At 34.4% G+C, this 20486-nt stretch overlaps 1 protein-coding gene across 1 annotated transcript; it reads right to left on the bottom strand.

Moving 5' to 3' along the window:
- Nucleotides 1–531: 531 nt before the first annotated feature.
- efhd1 (EF-hand domain family, member D1) lies at nucleotides 532–15984 on the bottom strand. Its single transcript, XM_055197293.2, has 4 exons — nucleotides 15626–15984; nucleotides 9863–10010; nucleotides 6586–6720; nucleotides 532–1505 (listed from the first exon to the last, which is right to left on the bottom strand). Exons 1-4 carry the CDS (start codon nucleotides 15910–15912, stop codon nucleotides 1371–1373), a joined length of 705 nt encoding a protein of 234 aa, XP_055053268.2. The 5' UTR covers nucleotides 15913–15984; the 3' UTR covers nucleotides 532–1370.
- Nucleotides 15985–20486: the final 4502 nt, after the last annotated feature.

Below are 20486 nucleotides of genomic sequence, written 5' to 3'. Positions count from 1 at the left end.
ATCCGATGGTTCACCACTAGGGGGAGTTGATAAAAATGTGAACCAGTGTCTGCGGATAGCATAGGTGGACTTATTATGCAAGTTCCTAAAACATTCATCCTTCTGACTGATAATAACGCTTCCATTTTGCCTACTTTTTGTTTATATATATTTAATGACAGACATTTGCATAATTAAAAGAGGAGCTAGAGTGTTAATGATCTGTTAGTCCTAAATCGAATAAAAAACACAGAATACACTTTTACTTAATGGCTAGTTAAGTTAAATTATTTATTTTTCTTAAAAACATATTTTAAAAAAAACCTTTGCAATTATTTTGTAAAAAGTGTTAAATGTTGTGACTGAGATGTTGTTGCTTTACAACGTTTTCACCAGGAGATGGCGCCATATTTACGTGTTTCGAGCGCTTTGGTGAATCTTTTTTTTAAGCAATTGGTTCAATTGATTTGAAACTTCGAAAAGCTTCGTTCTCACATCACTACCTGTAAGTGCTTTAGACATTTCAGAAAGAAAAAATACAACAAATGTAAGTGTTTTCTGATAAATACTGTGATTTAATGGAATATTTGATTTAATTAGCAAACAAATAGTCACATGAATATAAAATACATTTAACAAAAATGAACTCTTAACAGAAAAAGTTTAATTAGGCGTTCAACAAAAACATTATTAAAATCTATAAAAAATAAAAACAGAAACAGTTTTTATCTTATTCAATGTTGGTCAAAATTAATATTTGCTCCACATACCAATGTCACATGTGTGTAAAATTATGATTAACACTATGGGGCAGTTTTTCCGGACAGGGTTTCGAAAAATCCAGACTATGCCTTAGATATATTAGGACATTTAAGAAATTTTACAAACACACTTTACAAAAAACAATACTGGTATGCATCTTGGGAGGAAAACAATGGCACTGATGTATGTTAACATATCATGCATTTAAGTCTGGGACTAGAATAAGCCCTGTCCGGGAAACGGCCCCTATATAACTTTAAAATAAACTTTTTGGTTTCTAAAAATATAGTTACTTTAATGAATGAGTAAAATAGAAGCACAATTAAAAGTCTATCTTTAGATTCACTTGCATTATAAGCCTTATTGAAACCTGCTTCAGACTTTTCCCCAGCCCTGAATACTATGACATACACATCTAATGCACACTTCAGTATAATTGTGATTAAATAAAGCTAATAATATGTGTTTGGTGTTCCCATGTGGCTTTTCTTACATACAGTATATGTATAAGGTACACCAGGCCATGTTTACACATGTGCATTTGTGTGCTTGTGTCCATGTAAGATGTGCTCATGAATCAGTGTATATAGGTGTAGACATGCTAAAATAACTGGTCAGATCCTGTGTGTTTACGAGCAGAATGTCGACTGCAGTTCTTTAAATGCGGCTCGTCGTTGTTTCCTTTCGAGTTCAATCCTTTTCCTCTCCTCCTGCTCCTCTCGTATCTCTGCCTCGAACTTACTGCGTACAGACAGGGCCTGAACCTGCAACACAGGTTCCTCATTAGTCATTTTAATAAATGAAAAAATACACAAACATATACTGACTTACACTATTGCTTAAATACTTCTGCAATGAAGTATGTGAAATGCCAATTATTTAGTCTAGTGTTCCTGAAACTCTTTATTTGTGTATGGATGGTCTTTCCACACATTTATTTTAAATTAATTTAGCTCAATTCTACCAAATAAGATGAAAATGCACTAACATTCATAAAGATGAGATATATTACACACAGCCTTTAATGTTTTGTGTGCCTACAAACTGTATACATTTCTTTATTTTGAAATTTTTTTACAATGATACGGTAAGCTAAATTGTATTGTTTTCATATAGCATTGTTTACCTCCACCTGCCATACAATTTTGAATTGGACACTTTACTTTTAGAGATGTTAGTCTTTCGTATATTTACAGAAAATGACCACAAGGGGGCACAAATGAGGCCAAAATAATTTCAGCTGCACTGAATTTACCACGTAAACAAAGAAATGTGAGGCTGTTTATATAAATTAAATCTCTCATTAAAGATATATGGAAATACACACAAACCTTCCTGCCATACAATTTTGAGTTTGACACTATTTTTATAGACGTTAGTCTTCGTTCAGTTACAGAATTTGACCACAAGGTGGCGCACACGAGGCCAAAGTAATTTCAGCTGCACTAAATTTACCACACAGCAAAATTACGGTGTTAATGGAAATATAAAGAGTTCAGAGTTAATTTAACACTGGATTGAGTTAAAACTATTTTATTTAACTCTATAAAAATTAAGAGTTGGTGTCAAAACAGAGTGTTACCACTTTTTAAAATAATCAACTCCTACAGTGTTTTGTTAGTGGAGTTTGTTAACTCCTAGGGTGTTAAATAGAGAACACCTCCCACTTTTTACAGCACACACTAAACCGTGTTTTTGGATGATGCAGTTCAAGCAGAAGCTCATCTCTTTCACTGTGAATGGTAAGTAAATGTTCAATAAATACAATTTTGATCAATAAAATTTGAGAGTTGTGAGGTGTTATGTTTTATATTGCTGTTAGTATCAAGTTTAACATTAAGGGTCATGTGTTATTGTCATTATATGAATGCTGCAGTTGATTTTAGGTCTTAGTCTCAGATGGAGCAAGTCATACTCATAATGTTTTGGGGAGTTTTTTGTTGTTTTTTGCTTTATATGCTGTTTTAGTTTTTAAAAAAATGTTTTAATCCATTCATGTGTGCAGGAGATTTGCTTTGGGGACTTTGGAGGAGCACAGAAATTGGCCTACATGACAATTTCTTAAGATGAAGAGCAATTTTATAACAAAGTGAGTATTTTGTGCCAAACATAAATGTATAACTATTTTCAAAGTATTTTGTAATGTGTTCTGTATGTAAATTCTGTAATGCATTCTGTAAATATTAGTTTCTGCGATGTTATACTTAAATATTGTTTTTTAATAATACATTTTCCCCTTTAAATTTTGTTTTATTAACAGTAACGTTCAATATCCAGTCTGAAGGTCTGACCGAGGATCACATCACCTCCTTACAGCTGCTGGTTCATCATATTCTGCTGTTAATATGTGAAGACCAACATGGATTTTGGATTAAAATGAAGTCAAACTTGTTTGTATGAACTGAAGTATCCCATAAACTGTATTTATAAATATCTGTACTGTTGTTATACATTGGGAATGTGCTTTTTAGTTGTCTCGGATATTAATATGTTAATTTAATGAACACTTAAATGCATGATACATTGAGGACAATTTTTCTGTCATAAATAAATGTTGATCAGATGACATTTAAAAAAAATCATTAACAGTTTTATAATGATAATGATCGATTATACTGCTGTATTGTTACATTAAAAAAAACTGTTTAAAAATAAAGTTTTTTTGTCCCAAAAGTACCGTAATATGTTTCTGTCTTTACATTTACCATATTAACACCATAGTATAAAAAATAACACTACATTGGAGTTAACAAATTACACAGAGGGAGTTCATTTTTAACAAATAAAAATATTTAACACTGATTAGTGTCAATTTATACTTAGATTTTTAACTCTGTATAGTGTCAATTGCTAACACTTTAAAAGAGTCAATGTGCCAACACTTTCAAAAGTGTTAAAATAACTCTATTGGGAGTGGACCCCATGAGACACTTTTAAAGTGTTGAAATTAACTCTTATAGAGTTATTCTGAGATTCCAGATTTTGCTGTGCACTTAAAGAAATGTAAGTAGTGCTGCCTCACGATTAGTCGCGACTAATCGTTTGCAGAATAAAAGTTTTTGTTTACATAGTATGTGTGTGTGTACTGTGTATAATAGTTATGTATATATAAATACACACACATACATGTAGAATTTTAAGAAAAAAATATATTAATATAAAAAATATTTATATTTATATATAATATAAATTATATATAAATATAAAGATGTATATACAAATGCCAATATTTCTTAATTAAATACATGCGTGTCTGTGTGTGTATTTATGCATGGTTGTTGTACACAGTACACGCACATATATTGTGTATACGGGGACTTTTGTTCTGCAAACGATTGGTCGCGACTAGTCGTGAGGCAGCACTAAATGTAAGGCAGTTTAAATACATTAAATCTCTCATTAAAGATATATGGAAATACACACAAACCTTCCTGCCATACAATTTTGAGTTTGACACTATTTTTATAGATGTTAGTCTTCGTGCAGTTACAGAAAATAACCACAAGAGGGCGCAAATAAGGCCAAAATATTTTCAGCTGCACTACATTTACCACTTAAAGAAATTTGAGGCAGTTTAAATACATTAAATCTCTTATTAAATACATATGGAAATACACACAGACCTTCCTGGCATACAATTTTGAGTTTTACACTATTTTTATAGACGTTAGTCTTCCTGCAGTTACAAAAAATGACCACAAGAGGGCGCAAATAAGGGCAAAATTATTTCAGCTGCACTAAATTTACCACTTTAAAAGATGTGAGGCAGTTTAAATACATTAAATCTCTTATTAAATAGATATAGAAACACACAGAAACATTCTTGTCATACAATTTTGAGTTTGACACTATTTTTACACTATTTTTACAGACGTAAGTCTTCATGCAGTTGCAAAATTTGACCACAAGGGGGCGCAAATGAGGCCAACATAAATTCAGTTGCACTAAATTTACCACTTAAAGAGATGTGAGGCAGTTTAAATACATCGAATCTCTTATTAAAGAGATATGCAAATATACACAAACCTTCCTGCCATACAATTTTGAGTTTGACACTATTTTTACACTATTTTATAGACGTTAATTTTCGTGCAGTTCCAAAAAACGACCACAAGATGGCGCAAATAAGGCCGAAATAATTTCAGCGGCACTAAATTTACCACTTAAAGAAATGTGAAGCAGTTTAAATACATTGAATCTCTTATTAAAGAGATATGCAAATATACACAAACCTTCCTGCCATACAATTTTGAGTCTGACACTATTTTTACACTATTTTTATAGACGTTAGTTTTCGTGCAGTTACAAAATTTGACCACAAGAGGGCGCAAATAAGGCCAAAATTATTGCAGCTGCACTACATTTACCACTGAAAGAAATTTGAGGCAGTTTAAATACATTAAATCTCTTATTAAATAGATATGGAAATACACACAGACCTTCCTGGCATACAATTTTGAGTTTTACACTATTTTTATAGACGTTAGTCTTCCTGCAGTTACAAAAAATGACCACAAGAGGGCGCAAATAAGGCCAAAATTATTTCAGCTGCACTAAATTGACCACTTTAAGAGATGTGAGTCAGTTTAAATACCTTAAATGTCTTATTAAATAGATATAGAAACACACACAAACCTTCCTGTCATACAATTTTGAGTTTGACACTATTTTGACACTATTTTTATAGACGTTAGTTTTCGTGCAGTTACAAAAAATGACCAAAAGAGGGCGCAAATAAAGGCAAAATTATTTCAGCGGCACTAAATTTTCCACTTAAAGAAATGTGAGGCAGTTTAAATACATAAAATCTTTTATTAAATAGATATAGAAACACACACAAACCTTCTTGCCATACAATTTTGAGTTTGACACTATTTTTACATTATTTTTAAAGACGTTAGTCTTCGTGCAGTTACAAAAATTACCACAAGAGGGCGCAAATAAGGCCAGAATAATTTCACTGGCCCTAAATTTTCCACTTTAAGAGATGTGAGGCAGTTTAAATACATTAAATCTCTTATTAAATAGATATAGAAACACACACAAACCTTCTTGTCATACAATTTTGAGTTTGACACTATTTTTACATTATTTTTAAAGACGTTAGTCTTCGTGCAGTTCCAAAAAACGACCACAAGATGGCGCAAATAAGGCCAGAATAATTTCACTGGCCCTAAATTTTCCACTTAAAGAAATCTGAGGCAGTTTAAATGCATTAAATATTTTATTAAATAGATATAGAAACACACACAAACCTTCCTGCATACAATTTTGAGTTTGACACTATATTGACACTATTTTATAGACGTTAGTCTATAATGAGGCCAAAATAATTTCAGCTGCACAAGTGGCATTTACCACTAAAATGGGACATTTCACAAGACTTTTTTAAGAGGTCAAATAAATCTTTGGTGTCCCCAGAGTACATAAGTTTTAGCTCAAAATACCATATAGATAATTTATTATAGCATGTTAAAATTGCCACTTTGTAGGTGTGAGCAAAATTGTGCCGTTTTTGGGTGTGTTCTTTAAAATGCAAATGAGTTGATCTCTGCACTAAATGGCAGTGCCGTGGTTGGATAGTGCAGATTAAGGGGTGGTATTATCCCCTTCTGACATCACAGGGGGAGACAATTTTCAATTTTGAATGGTTTACCAAAACTAAGTTACTGAGTTGATCTTTTTGAAATTTTCTAGGTTGATAGAAGCACTGGGGACCCAATTACATCACTTAAACATGGAAACAGTCAGATTTTCATGATATGTCCCCTTTAAACTAAGAAATGGGAGGCAGTATAAAAAAAGTAAATGTCTCATGAAAGAGGAATGGAAATACACACAAACCTTAGCCTCAAAGAAGTCTCTCGCTCCAAGGACGCCTTCAGTGGAGACGTCAATCTCTGAAAGCCGAGCAAGAGCCATGAGGCCGCTCTCCTCCTGTAACTCACCCGCTGCTGCCTTTCTAAAGATCAGCAGGAACTGAGAGAGAGAGAGAGAGAGAGAGAGAGAGAGAGAGAGAGAGAGAGAGAGAGAGAGAGAGAGATGGTAAATGCTCTCATATTTGCTAAATGAATAAAAACAAAAAGTGAGGAAGGAAAAGAGAGATTTGGACTATTGTGTAAATTCAATAGCTTGAAAGGTTATCAGTAGCTGAAGTGACGTTACACAAGCAATTTTAAAAATAAAGACAAAAAAATATACACATACTTAAAAGAAAAAGACAGCTAACCTTTCACTCTATTAAATACATTCAGCTTGTAGATTATAAAATATCTACACAAATTAACGTGTGTTTAATGTTTTCTTTTACTACACTATTTATGAATATCACCCCACCAATATGTTTGAATAATAATTATTTTTTTCAATATTAGAGGTTGATCATATTTAGAGGTTCCTCAAGACCATTGAAGTTTAACACATTCGTGTATTATGTGATACTTTGCTAGCATGTATAATTGTTTAATAATATATACTTATGGCAGCAATGGACTTATTTGACCATTCTCCATGCAATTAAAATCCTGTTTTAGTTGTGATATATCTTTCAAAGCAAGAAAGCTTCAATGTGAATGAAGCACAATAGACAATATACACTGACAATGTCTGAAGCAACATGAAGGAAGTCCGCTATATGGTTACTCGGATCAGAAGAGACTGTAATAACTATGTGTGTTGTGTGTTTTTAAATGGTACAGTTTTTAAAAAAATATGTGATTTTGTGATATATATATATATTTGACCATTATAAAGACAACCCTACAGTGTACCCTATAAATATAGAACGACTGAATTAGATCATGATCGTGTTCAAGCTGATTTCATTGATATGGGTCAAAATAATGATTTTATATTAGGTTACTCTTTCACTGTGTGAGCGCGCGCGTGCGTGCGTGCGTGCGTGCGTGTGTGTGTGTGTGTGTAATCTTATCCATGTGGAATGCTTCTTCAATCACTATAGAGTAACATCTGACACACAACAGACCAACTGTACTTAACACAGCTGCACTTATCACCTGTTTGAAATTCTGTGTGATATGGGGGGAGGTGGAGTGAAATGAGGTTCACTACCTTTGTGAGAACGGCCTGACAATTTCGGATTGCAAATACCTATAAAAATATGTTTTTAAATGTACAGTCCATTTATAAATGCAACTCATGACAATTTATACATATTTTATGAGGTGGCTAGTTTGTATTTATTCGTACGGCCACATTTTAAGGTTTTAGTATGATTTTCTTTCGTCACTGTGACATTGGGTATTGTTTTTTTTTTTAATAATTTTAAGATTTTTTTTGTTAAACAAATAAGCCAACTTGTAAAATAACCACAAAATCCTGTAAGATTGGGCTTGTATTTTAGGGCTACTGAAAAGTTAATATATCATAAGTATATTTAATAGTTGATAGAACTTTGGGAACTGATGTGGATTTGTATTTGTATGCTTGACATTTACTTACCCCATAATCATTAACTATATAAACCGTATATGTGACCCAGTCTGTGAAAACACAGTTAAAGTTACATTTTGTGGTTTCCACCATAGACTGTAAAAAAATATGGACGTAGTATCCGTGACGTCACCCATTGGTTTGTGGAGAACGTTTTTGAAGCTTAAAGTAGGCATTGCCTGCTGTCAACATTTATGGCCGCGCTTCACTTCGAATCACTCGCAGATAACTGTAAATGGGTAAAGAGGCGAGACATGGGTGAAGCTGATGTGGCTGGCACGCCCGCCTAGCTCGACTTTAGTGACAGCAGTGGCAGTTCACCTGTCACTCAAGTGGCCACGCCCTTAACTATGCAGAACATTAAGGCTTAATCAGGGTTCCGAAACTTTATTTAACTTCAAATTCAAGGACCTTTCAAAGACTTTCCAGGTCCAATATCCTCAAATTAAAGGGCTAAATGTGGGGACACAATTTAAGTGAGATCAAGGTTACATTGTGTTACCTTTAAAGATACATTGTTACAGTTCCCTTTTGAGGGAACTCGCGCTGCGTCACTGTAGTGACACTTTGGGGACGCCTCCAGGGGTAAGTGCGTCTGAATGTGTATATCAAATTCAACCAAAGGTGAGTCTTACCGACAAAGACAGGGTGACGCGGGAGCCAGGAAGTATATCGCTATGTGAAATATTGCCAAAAACGGCGTTACAGGGACGCAGGAAGTATGGCAAGGGCGATGCAGTGTCTTGTTCCCTTCACAGGGAACAACAGTTACATACGTAACCTGAGACATTTTCATGTGTCAACCACAACTATGCAAAAAAGCATTTTTGTATGAATCAACATTCACATACATGAGATATAAGCATTTAAAGCGAACAGTTTAGCATGTGTGCTTAAAAAGTCTAGAATTTGTATGATATATTATCCTACACTACACAGCGAATAAGATGGATTTTTTTCCCAGAAAACTTCTTGCATAAAATAGATTCAAGCACTTTCAATTTTCAAAGGGTAAAATTAGCTATATAGACCAAAAACAGTTTTTGTACCAGGCTGTATTTTCTATTTTCTACTAAGTTGGGCATTTTAACATGGAGGTCTATGGGAATTGACTCTCTTTTGGAGCCTGCCTCTAGTAGCCAGTCAATGAATTGCAGTTTAAATCACTTCTGTATTGGCTTCATCAGAGAGATCGAAAGGTGCCCCTCGATTTCCACATAAAATCCTTGTAATGAACATTCAGTGAAAATATAACCTTGGTATCTTTAATATTGACTGAGTAAAGTCATGTCAAACATTGAACTCAATGCAAAATCAATGAGTGAAACAAGCTTGCTCATCAATAGATTATAAGACTTTAGCCTGGATTTTACAAAGAGGTTCACATATAAGATCTATAAAACTTAAAAATTGGTTAGGGGTTTGTTCAGATGCATAACAAGGTATGAGCAATTGTAATATCATGCTTGAAATGCTGAAATCCTCCAAATCAGTACACTCAAAATCTGATTGGCTTTTAGTTGCAAAAGCCACATTGTTGAGATAAGACTAATGTGATATAAATGTCCCATGATAGGATTGAGTAGGTGATGATTGTCTTCCACTTAAGGATAATCTAAAAAGATTGAATTAGCCGATATCAAAAGACGACACACACATATACACATACTTCTCTGTAGCTCAGTTTGCCGTCAAAATCTTCATCCACTTCCTTGATCATAGTCTTCAGTCCCAGATGAGTCTGTGGAGCTCCTAGTTTCTCCATCATTAGCTTGAGCTCCATTAGATCAATAAAGCCATCTTTACCCGAGTCAAATCTACAAGACAAACGTACACTTATTCCACAGAAACATTTATGAACGATTTCTTTTTTTATTGCACGATACAATCTGTAAAACAGCAGGAAATAAGTGATTCAAACAGAGATTATTTATAGAGTCTCACCCAGCTGTTACCACACCAACCAGCAGAATTGTGTGTGTATGTGTGAAAGTGAAATGTGTTTGTCTTGAACACTGTGTGAAAGTACAGAGGCTGAGATTGAAGGAGTGGGCACACATTACTATTTTGGTTTAAGTGATGCTTTTAGTAACACATGGGTGAACGTCAATGTCCAGCTCCTTTCATCTTTGCATGAAATGTCCAAAAATAGATCTTTTGAATTTTGCATGTGTTCTCATAGACAGCAAGATGATTAAATGAAAAGCAGATTTTGTCTTAGGTTTCTTTCTTTTTAGATTTTCCTAAGAACGAAAAATCTGACATGCACCTGAAGATCTGAACAATCCCTGCATCCAAAATTGGATACTGTATCAGTAAGTACTGAATTAGATGAATCACCTCGACCGTTAAGTACAGTACTGTAGTATAAATATGGGTAGTATGAATGAAATTCGGACGTACATCCGCCATGTGGATACATCGCGTGACATACAGTACGTTGTCAAAACAACAAATAAGCGGTTAACTAATTTATCAACAAGGAACAACTGTTTTCTTTTTGTATTTATATAGAGCTGCATCACCACTTTACGACATTCTTTAATATGATGACGCCTCTCCTTCTTCCTTGGGTGATATATGTACATATATGTACCTATGAGGAACCAGTATACACCTCTAAGGTACTAATGTATGCACCTTTTAGGTACAGAAGTAAACTTTGTGAAAATGTGCCGCCCCAGTGACACCACTTTTTTTTAGCTTTTTGTACCTTTTGAGGGAGAATAGTGAATTATCCATTGAAGGCACACTTCAAGAACTTGCCATGAAGTAGTAGGTCATTTGGGTATACTTTTCACTTATTGTTTTTTTAATACTATAAACTCTATGGAAGTAGGCGATTTCAGACGCAGTGAATGTCTCAACTGTGCTCAGATTTGCTAATACATAATAAAATATAAAATATTTCAATATGAAATTAAACATTTGTGATGCAGAGCTGCACGTGAAACCCCAGCTGAAGTAATTTTTTCTGCATAAAGTCATCCTACATAATGTAAAAACCATTTTTTTGAAACATAACCTTGTTATTATTATCATAGCCTAAATAATGTCATGTCATAGATTGAAATTAATGTGAAAAATCAATGAGTGAATCAAACTTTGATGCTCCAAATCTCATTATTAGATTATAAGACGTTAGTCTGGATTTCACAGACAGTCACATTTCTCATAATATTTTCCTGTGACTAAATCAGAGGTGTTCAAACTAGGGCCTGTGGGCCAAAATTAGCCTGAAATGACCTTTAATTTGGCCCGTCATGCCATGTGAGATAAGGCAAAAGAATAAACCTAATTGACGCAAATGTTCATATTTGAAGAGTTTCGTTGCAAAACGAGATAAATCCATTTTTTTACATTTTTGTCAAAACATGTTTAATATTATGTTATCGTGTTATTATTTTGTTTTATGGTGCTACTTAGCTGTATTTGTTAAGTTATGAAGGTTTAAATCAAAACAAACCAACTGCATTTGAATTGAAATTAATTGGAATGCACAACCAAAAAACGAGATTTCTAAACAATTAAAAAAACAGTGGTTATCTCGTTTTGCAACGAAACTCTTCATTTCTAATTAAACATTTTCTAACAAGTAACATTTTATTTGTACATTACAAAAATGTTAATTGAAATTTATTGCAAGGAGTTAAAGTAAATGTTTTTTTTTATGTACATGCATACTTGAAAGTGTATAGCATGCATCACGAAACTAAATGAACTCGGGTACTATAGGGCTAATAATGGAGAGGCCGAGGCAGTGGCACACAGACAAAAGAAAATTTAAAAATGATTGGCAAAATGATTTCTCTTTTTTTACAACAGTTATACATTTGAAAATAAAACGGCTTAGTTATGCATAAACAGAGTAATGTTTGCTTATTTATTTTTTTAAATATTAAAAAATTATAAATGAAGAGAATCAGGGCAACTTTAATTTTAATTTAACAAAGCAATATCTACTTTCGGCCTTCAGTCAGGTTTGTTTTTTGGCCCTTGGTAGGAAAAGGTTTGGTCACACCTTGACTAAATGATCTGAACTATCTTAGCACATTAATTTTATAGCTTCATACTTTTTGTATCCCAACAACTATCTTATTTGTTTCTAGGCATGGGCCGTTTACCGGTTTCAAGGTATACCGAGTTTTTAAACAGTCAAGGTTTCAAATCCACTAAAATGTTCTGTGATACCGTCTCAAAGGCATGAGCTGTGTCATTCATTTCATCAATTCATTAAATCATTAAGTCATGTGATTGATTTGATGTTTACATTTAATATATATTACAAAAATATTATTTTGAAAGCATATTATAATTTAAATTTGAAAGGCTTTATTTTTAGATGGCATTTAAAAATAACACATTTTAGTGTTGCAATGGCAATACTGCAACACAGTGAAATCGTGGTATTTTTGCTAAAGGTTATCATACCGCCAGAATCTTATACCGCCCCATGCCTATTTGTTTCAACTAATATTTCTTCTGTAATAATGGCAAACGTCTAAAACAAACCTAAAAAACATAACTGAGAACTCCATTAAGTCTCCCACACCATAAAGGAGCGACCTCTGAGCAATAAAATGATCTTGTGGGTCTTTCTCTCTTTCAAACACATCTCTTGTAGCTTATATGAGGGTGTATATGTTTGCTCAGAATGACCTTTCAATCTCATCTCCCCAGTGCCTCCATATTGTTTTTGAAAGGTCATTAAAACGCCTGCTGATGGAACAGCTCGGTCATTCCTGCATCATTACCGAGCATCATTAACATCTGAAGAAAACATACTAATGTTAGGAGTTTTATAATAACACTATGTGCAATAGCAATAGTGATGCTTTCCTTAGCAAGTTACACACCCATGGTTGGATAAAATATGGACAAACCCAACCATTAAGGTTTAAGTTAAGCTTTTGTTTCAAACACAAAATGCTGGGTTGTTCTGGGTTGTTGTGACATTTTCTAGATTAATTAAACCAATAATTTCTAAGTCTTCAGTCTTTGTTCAGTGTTGTTTTTAGGCGTGCTCACACTTGCCTGTCCCTAATGAAAAGACAACTGGGACTCTGCCGACCAACACAACAACTGCTTTAAGCAACTGACTCCACACATGTTAAACTGTGTGAATGCATGAGAAACAAACCGCCTCTTGACATAATTGTGGGTGCATAGCATGCATTTATGTGGACGTGTGTGTGTTTCTCTTTGTCCTCTCTGATTTCCTGCTGTGGTATTTATAGATGCCAATGCTTGGGGTAGGCATTCTGTTATAGAGCCTGGCATTCAATGCAGTGGAGTGTTGCTTTCACTGATCCTGGATCTGCAGTTAACCACAGATATGCTTAGAGGCACTACTAGAACTACTTAAAAGCTGACTTGAAAACAGCTAGGGAAGAGCATCAAGCAAGACAAAGACTCAATAACAAACAAAAAGAGGAGGATGAGGTTGGCATGTCGCTTCTCCTCAAACACATTCCAGGTCAGCATCCCTCCCTAAACTTCAAATTAGTGCTATAGAGGAATGGACATACAGTAGTATTGAAGAAGGAAAATAAATGCATATTATTACTGTATGTGACCCTGTCTGAGAAATTCAGTCCAGTCACACCCTGTCAAAAAGAGACCAATCAAAACTTCAAAACAAGTACAAGCCATTTAACCTTGCATGCCCACGATAACAAGAATCTATGATATATCGTGTTTGTCTGTCTGTCTAGTTGGTCGAAAAGATCATACTATACTAGCATAAACTTCATATACTGGTTAATAAAGGCTAGTACTGGTCTGACTGCACTAATCCATTAATCTATCATAGCATCACATGACAGTGTATATCAGGAAGTTGGTTTGTGTGAGTTTATGACTATATCTTGCTTTTGACCCATTTTTCTCTTATACATGTCATCTTTTTTCATATCTGGAGAAACTGGGTCGGACTGAGCTAAACTGGGCCAGATTTTTAGTACCAGTACCAGAGTTGCCCGCCAATGCAAATTCTATTAATAGCTTCAATTTTTATATTTGTTTATTACATATTTTTATTTTAGCTTAGCTTATTTTATGTATGTTAACATTTTAAACAAAGATAAATCAAATCAACAAGTAAAAGGAAAAAGTTTTGAGTAGACTCTATAAAAAAAGTAGCCATCCAGATTGTTTTATCCATAGCTCTTGCTCACAAAAAAGTTAGAAACCCCTGGTCTAGTCATATGGGACAGCCACATTAAAATGAATAAACCATGGTTTTACCTTGAACTGTACCGCTAACGCATCCTTACACTTTAATAATTTTGACAGAACCTCATCATTAACTTCTTTGGGCAAAATAACAGGTTAATACATATTTAAGATGGATTGTTCACTACTGTTGCTCACACAATGCTTGCATTAAAGACACAAGATAAAAGATATGTAGAATAAATGCTATAAACATGAAAATGAGATTTCAATTTTTTTAACTATTCCATTTCACAGCCCTGTATAAAAACCAAAGAGTTTCTCTTTCTCCTCATGCACGCCTCCATAAACACAGACATACACTCACAAAGATGGCATTGTTGCACATAAAGGGGGCTTCTCTGGGGACGTAGGGTTTGTGAGTAGACCCTTGTACTGAAATAATGAGAGGGAAATCAGGACAATGGCTGTTCAGAGAGATCACCCCAGAGTAAAACTTTATTTTGGCACTGTACAAGGATGCTGAGAGAGAGAAAGAGATGCTTTCAATTTTTAAGTTTAACCTGATTGGCTATGCAAGTCATTTCAACATCATCTTTTCATTTTCGACTAGTGATGAGTTGCACTGCTCTACAAAACAATGTATTGCTTCATTTGTTATGTTAATAAAAAACATGTTGATATGACTATTGATTACATCACAGTTAACAATGCATCTTTGTAATCTATTCATTGCTGTGCCATGTTTATTTAATTTGGATAAATTGTTATATTATACTCTCAGGCAAAGGGTACAAAAAGGAACAACGTTGGCACTGGAGGGTACCTTTTCAAAAAATGGCACACATTTACCTTAAATACAGGTAAAACATACTAGGACCTTTTTCCTGGTGACAACTTTTGTACCTTCTTTTTGAGAGTTTTATCTTATGATGGCTTATTTTTTCACTGCATTGGCCATACAATTTATATAGATCTTGTTATGCTAGAGAATACAATTTAGTGAAATAACTTAAGACAAATAGAAATAATTCAATAAAATTATGATCAATTTAGGGCTACTTGTAAATCATTTACAATTCACTTTGATCCAAGAACACAGTCTGCTTATTCTTCATGGCATTACGTTGTTTACCAATTTAAAGCCCTCACATGCATCTTATATAAACATATGTAAATAAATAGTTAAAATAAATAAACGAAGCATTGTCAAGACAAGATACTTCCTAAATTATAATAAACTAACCTAAAAACTCACCTCTTGAACATTGTCTCCATATCTTTGATCTGTTTACGAGAGAACTCTTTAAACTCCGTGTAAGGGTTAAACACCTTCATTTGCTCGGGTTTCGCAGTGCCCTCGTGAATGTCCAGCCTGCGGTTGAGTTTCTCCGTGAGTTCAGAGGTGGCGTCGTCGTTCATGGTGGCAGATTTTACCGGCGACTGTTCCTCGTCCGCTCGTGTGTGCACGAGACTCTCGGGTGATCCGGGTGTAGTGTCGATCAGTCTGCGCTGTAGTTTTCGTGCGATCTGCTCGGATGACATTGCGGACTGTGAATGTGTGATGCTCTCAGTTGTTTCTCAGTGATCCAGCCCGGAGTTCAGAGAGGGCGGGGCTGCAGCGCGAGTGAGTCCCTTTAAACGTGATGATGCCTGGATATATGCGTATATTTGTAGCTGTAGGTGGTTTGAAGATTAATAAGAGATTACTGCTATTTGCTGGGTTCTCTGTTAGAGAAATGTAAAAAATAATAATTATAATTGAGAAAACATTTCTGCGTTGGCCAGGAATCGAACCCTTCCCTTAACTTTTCTCATTCATTCACTTGTACGTAGCGCTCGAACACCTCATGATGGCGACACCTGCTGGTGAAAATAGTGTAACAGCAACAATATCTCACTCCTACTTTTAAAAATATTTTACCAAACATTAGCCATTTTCCCACACACAAAATATGATTTTTTTAATAAATTAGATATAAACATTTACTTTTTCTATTTCTGTTTCATTAAGCTAGTCAGATGCCATTAACTTGCACATATTTGTCATTAAAGCTGTTTATAAAGAAAGAGCAGGCAAAAGGGGTAGTATTATCAATCAGAAGAGAGTGTTAAATAAAAAAAAAGTCAAATCGAAATTGATTTTTTAAGCTGGTCTAAGTGGACTTAGCTGGTCAGGCTGGAAGACCAGCTGACTCACCAGCTTGACCAGCTTTGCCGGGCTGGGAGGACCAGCTTAAACCAGCCACTGCCACCCCAAACCAGCAAAAAACAGCCACCAGCTTATGGTGGTCTTAGCTGGATTTTTCAGTAGGAAAGGGAAGTTTGTCTGCCAAGAACTACACAAAAATAATGTAACAAGATTGTGAATGTAATAATGATTGTTTTATTTAATGATTTTTTTCTTTGAACAAAACTTATCCTTTAAATAAGAAAAAAGTGTTTACATGGCACACATGATGCTGATGATGTCGCTTTGCTGTGTGTTACAGAAAACTTCTTACTGTAACTCTCATCAGAACAGATAACTTAGATTTTATGGGCTTTAAATTACCTTTGTCTTTTAGATGCCAAAAAGATTTACTGTAAAACAAATCATACATAACTTCTCAATGTTGATCTCAAAGCTTTAAAAATTGCCTCTTTACAAAAGACCTTGGTCTTTTTCTCCACTCATCTTATATATTTATGTATGTCAAATGCCAAAGTGTCTTATTTTCCTTGTCAACTCAATATCCCATAGCATATGACATTGTCTTATTTGATTTTGTAGTAGGCTAAAATGAGGTAAAATTACATGTTAGGTAGGCCAACTAAATATCCTTAGATAAGCAATTACCATGGATCAATAAACACAATTGATTAAATTAAGTTTTATGAACTTGTGAAGTAAAACTGACACTAGACCCACAGCAGACACATGGGTTCACTTTGTGATCAACAGCAGTGAATCATCAGAGTTTGCAGCCATTTCGAAACAGTTATGACGTAACCAGGGCCGCCTTAACCTAATGTGAGGCCCCGGGGCTAAGAGGTTTTGTAGGCCCCCCTTCCCATCGATTTATAGTCTCTTTTTTTAAGTGTAATATCTAGGTAATCTACATCACAAAATGCATGAGTTTCTTTCGAGACATACAACAGTGAGTTTTCCCTCTTTGAGCCAGAAAACACCATAATATTGTTATTAACATATCACTGAGCCCACTTGAGCATAAACACAAGACACTTTATTTAACAACCACACACAGCAACTTGTGGTGATAATAAAACCAAAATGTGTGAAAGTTTATATGTTTATAAGCTTTATGTTTATACAGTTTTTGGAATATAATTTGCAGAAAATTGCCACACTGAAAAAAATGATTCATTGAATTTAATCAATTTTTTTAAGGTAAGTGGTTGCAATCAATTTATTTAAGCTACATTTAAACAAAAGAAGTTAGTAAAGTAAAATAAAATATAAAACTTTTGTTTAAATGTAGCTTAAATAAATTGATTGCAACCACTTACCTTAAAAAAATTTATTAAATTCAATGAATCATTTTTTCAGTGCACTCCCTAACTAAATGCTCACCACAGTTTTAAAAATATAATAAGTTAAAGTTAGTTTTAAAGTGAAAATGCATTAATGATAACAAAAGATAAATCTTTATAGACATAATCTTGTTAAATGCATTAATGATAACAAAAGCTAAGTCTTTATAGACAGAATCTTGTTTTTTAATCAGTTATTTATTTTGTAGGCTACTGAAGATATAGTATGCATTGTATTTATAAGCATGTAAACCGACCAAGTATGAATATGCACAAAACAGACAGGGAACATACCTGTATATAAGATCTTTAGATAATGAGATTATAATGGTGCTATCAGGGGATGATCATTTGAAATGGTTTTGTCGCTCTTTACTTTCTTAGACTTGCACATTTACCGTTGCGTCTCTTTCTCGTCTTTCTACCAACAGATGTGTGTACTGTGAGCTGACGTCGCGTCAAACTACATCGCTCCAGCTGCGCACGCGTCACTGATATAAACGCGAGTAAACTTAAACTTTATAACAACTAACAGCATTATGTGCGGGAACTCTCTTAATTTAACGGCACAGTTTCTTGTGCACGGGTCAGAGACTTCTGCATGCCAGAGACTCAGCTGAACGAGCACAGAGAGCGAACGAGCGAGCGCGCGCACGAAAGAGAGAGAGAGACCTGCACCTCACTAGTGCATTATGAAATTTCAGAAATTACTCTTTCATTTGTTGGTGGATTATTTCCCGTTTCTCTGTCACACTCAGTCTAACGTGCAGGAATGTCAAGTTGACAACGCGCACTTAATTACATTACGCAGAATAAAAAATATGTTACGTCTGACATTTTATTTCACGTTAAGTTACAACGGACCAATCAGCAGCCATGTAACGTGCAATTAGAGTGATTGACAGAAAACCCGACAAGTTACAAAACAATATGAGATTTTCAGCTCGTCATGAACGCAAACTTGGGAGGCCCTTGAACTTGGGAGGCCCCTGGGCTTCAGCCCAGGTAAGCCCGTGCATTAAGACGGCCTTGGACGTAACAAAGCCTTGTTTGGTTAGTTCATATATGACTTGACAACATGCACTCGGACTGATTCAAAGCAAAATAATCAAATGTTTCGAAATTTTATGAAGCAGTGTTTCCTCCACAATCAGTTCCAGAAGGAGTGTGCACCCAAACTAGTCTGTAGTATAAAAAATACAAATGGAAAATAAACTTATAAACAAAGCAAATTTGTGTCTGTCATTACTATAATATGAATATAATATGAAGTGATCTGTAACAAATATTACATTATTAAATACTAAAGATAAGCAAATTATGTGGACAGAAAGTGTAAATATGTATTGTGCTGTGCAGTTACCACTCTAAAGTGTGCGCATTATTGGCTTCTTTGTGGAATGAAGATCTGAAATAGATAAAGCTGCCTATCATATCACAATTAATTTCAACAATCAAATAGTTATGAATTTTCATTCCTTTCCAGTTACATTAAAGGAAAATAAATATTTGATTATAGCTATCCCAGCAGGATTAGTAAAATTAGTTAGCAATCATCTAAAATTTAATACAGATAATAGTGTTTATCCCACCTTGTGTCTGAATGGAATTGACATTTTAGACCGAAAATGTAACAATAGACATATTAGAGTATTTAAATTAAAAATTCTGTTGTGGTTCATTTGTATCAAATGTAGTTCTAAACGTAGGTTCGGAAGGAGCCTTAACATTCAGGCCTGTCAATCATTATCATTATGAACGTATATAAGGCAGCCTTCAGGCCTCCACATCCAGCTGCAATTTTTTCCGGCATCCCTCCTCCTCCCCATCTCCTCATTCACTCTCTTTTTCTTCCTCTTTGCAGTTTTGTTGCAGGGGGTTGAACTTGGGGCTCAAGCCCCAGCCTTGCTCTCTCTGAAGGTACAGAGCTCCCTTCGAGGACAGCAAGCAAAGTTAGTTTACCATTAATCATTAAGACCTGAATGCGCAGGCGAACTAGTGAAATGTAAATTGGAGGAAAGGCTTTTGCCAAGTAAATTTTGCATATCTAATAAAGTTAAAGAAACCCATTTTAAAATTCTTCACAAAATCTATCCTGTTAACTATTTCATCTCTAAATATTCTGATATTGAAGATGTTTACTCATTTTGTGGTTTTGTGAAAGAAAACACTACTAGTAACACTACCATTTTGTCTACTTTTTGTTTATAGACAGATTTAATGAAAAATAATTAAAAGGGAAGTTAGTTTTAATGATTTGTTTGCCCTAAATTAAACTAAAAACACATAATACACTTTTAATTATCTTAAATGTCTTAATTAAGTTATAGATATATTTATATTTTAAAAGTCTTGCTATTATTTTGTAAAAAGTGTGAAATATTTGGACAGACCTGCTTTTACACTATTTTGACCAGCAGGGGTCGCCAGCGTATTTGGTGTTTCAAACGCTTTGAATAACTGAATCAATTTTCGAAGCAATTGATTCAATTGATTTGAAGCTTCGAAAAACTTCGTTTCTCCCATCACTAGCATAAAGTAGTGATGTGTGATTTGATTTCAAAGCATTCATAAAGCCCGAATCA

Source organism: Misgurnus anguillicaudatus, chromosome 24 (genome assembly GCF_027580225.2).
Source record: "Misgurnus anguillicaudatus chromosome 24, ASM2758022v2, whole genome shotgun sequence".
NCBI classification, from domain to species: Eukaryota; Metazoa; Chordata; class Actinopteri; order Cypriniformes; family Cobitidae; genus Misgurnus; species Misgurnus anguillicaudatus.
Note: the sequence above shows the minus strand (reverse complement) of the source record. Positions and strands in the feature narration are given on the sequence as shown.

Excerpts from the sequence above, each read along its gene's own strand:
- efhd1 (XM_055197293.2), bottom strand. The coding sequence starts at position 15,912 with ATGTCATCCGAGCAGATCGCACGAAAACTACAGCGCAGACTGATCGAC. Across the intron at positions 10,011-15,625 it reads ATGGAGACAATGTTCAAGAG|ATTTGACTCGGGTAAAGATG; the intron begins GTGAGTTTTTAG and ends TTTGTCTTGTAG. Across the intron at positions 6,721-9,862 it reads GCAAACTGAGCTACAGAGAA|TTCCTGCTGATCTTTAGAAA; the intron begins GTATGTGTATAT and ends TCTCTCTCTCAG.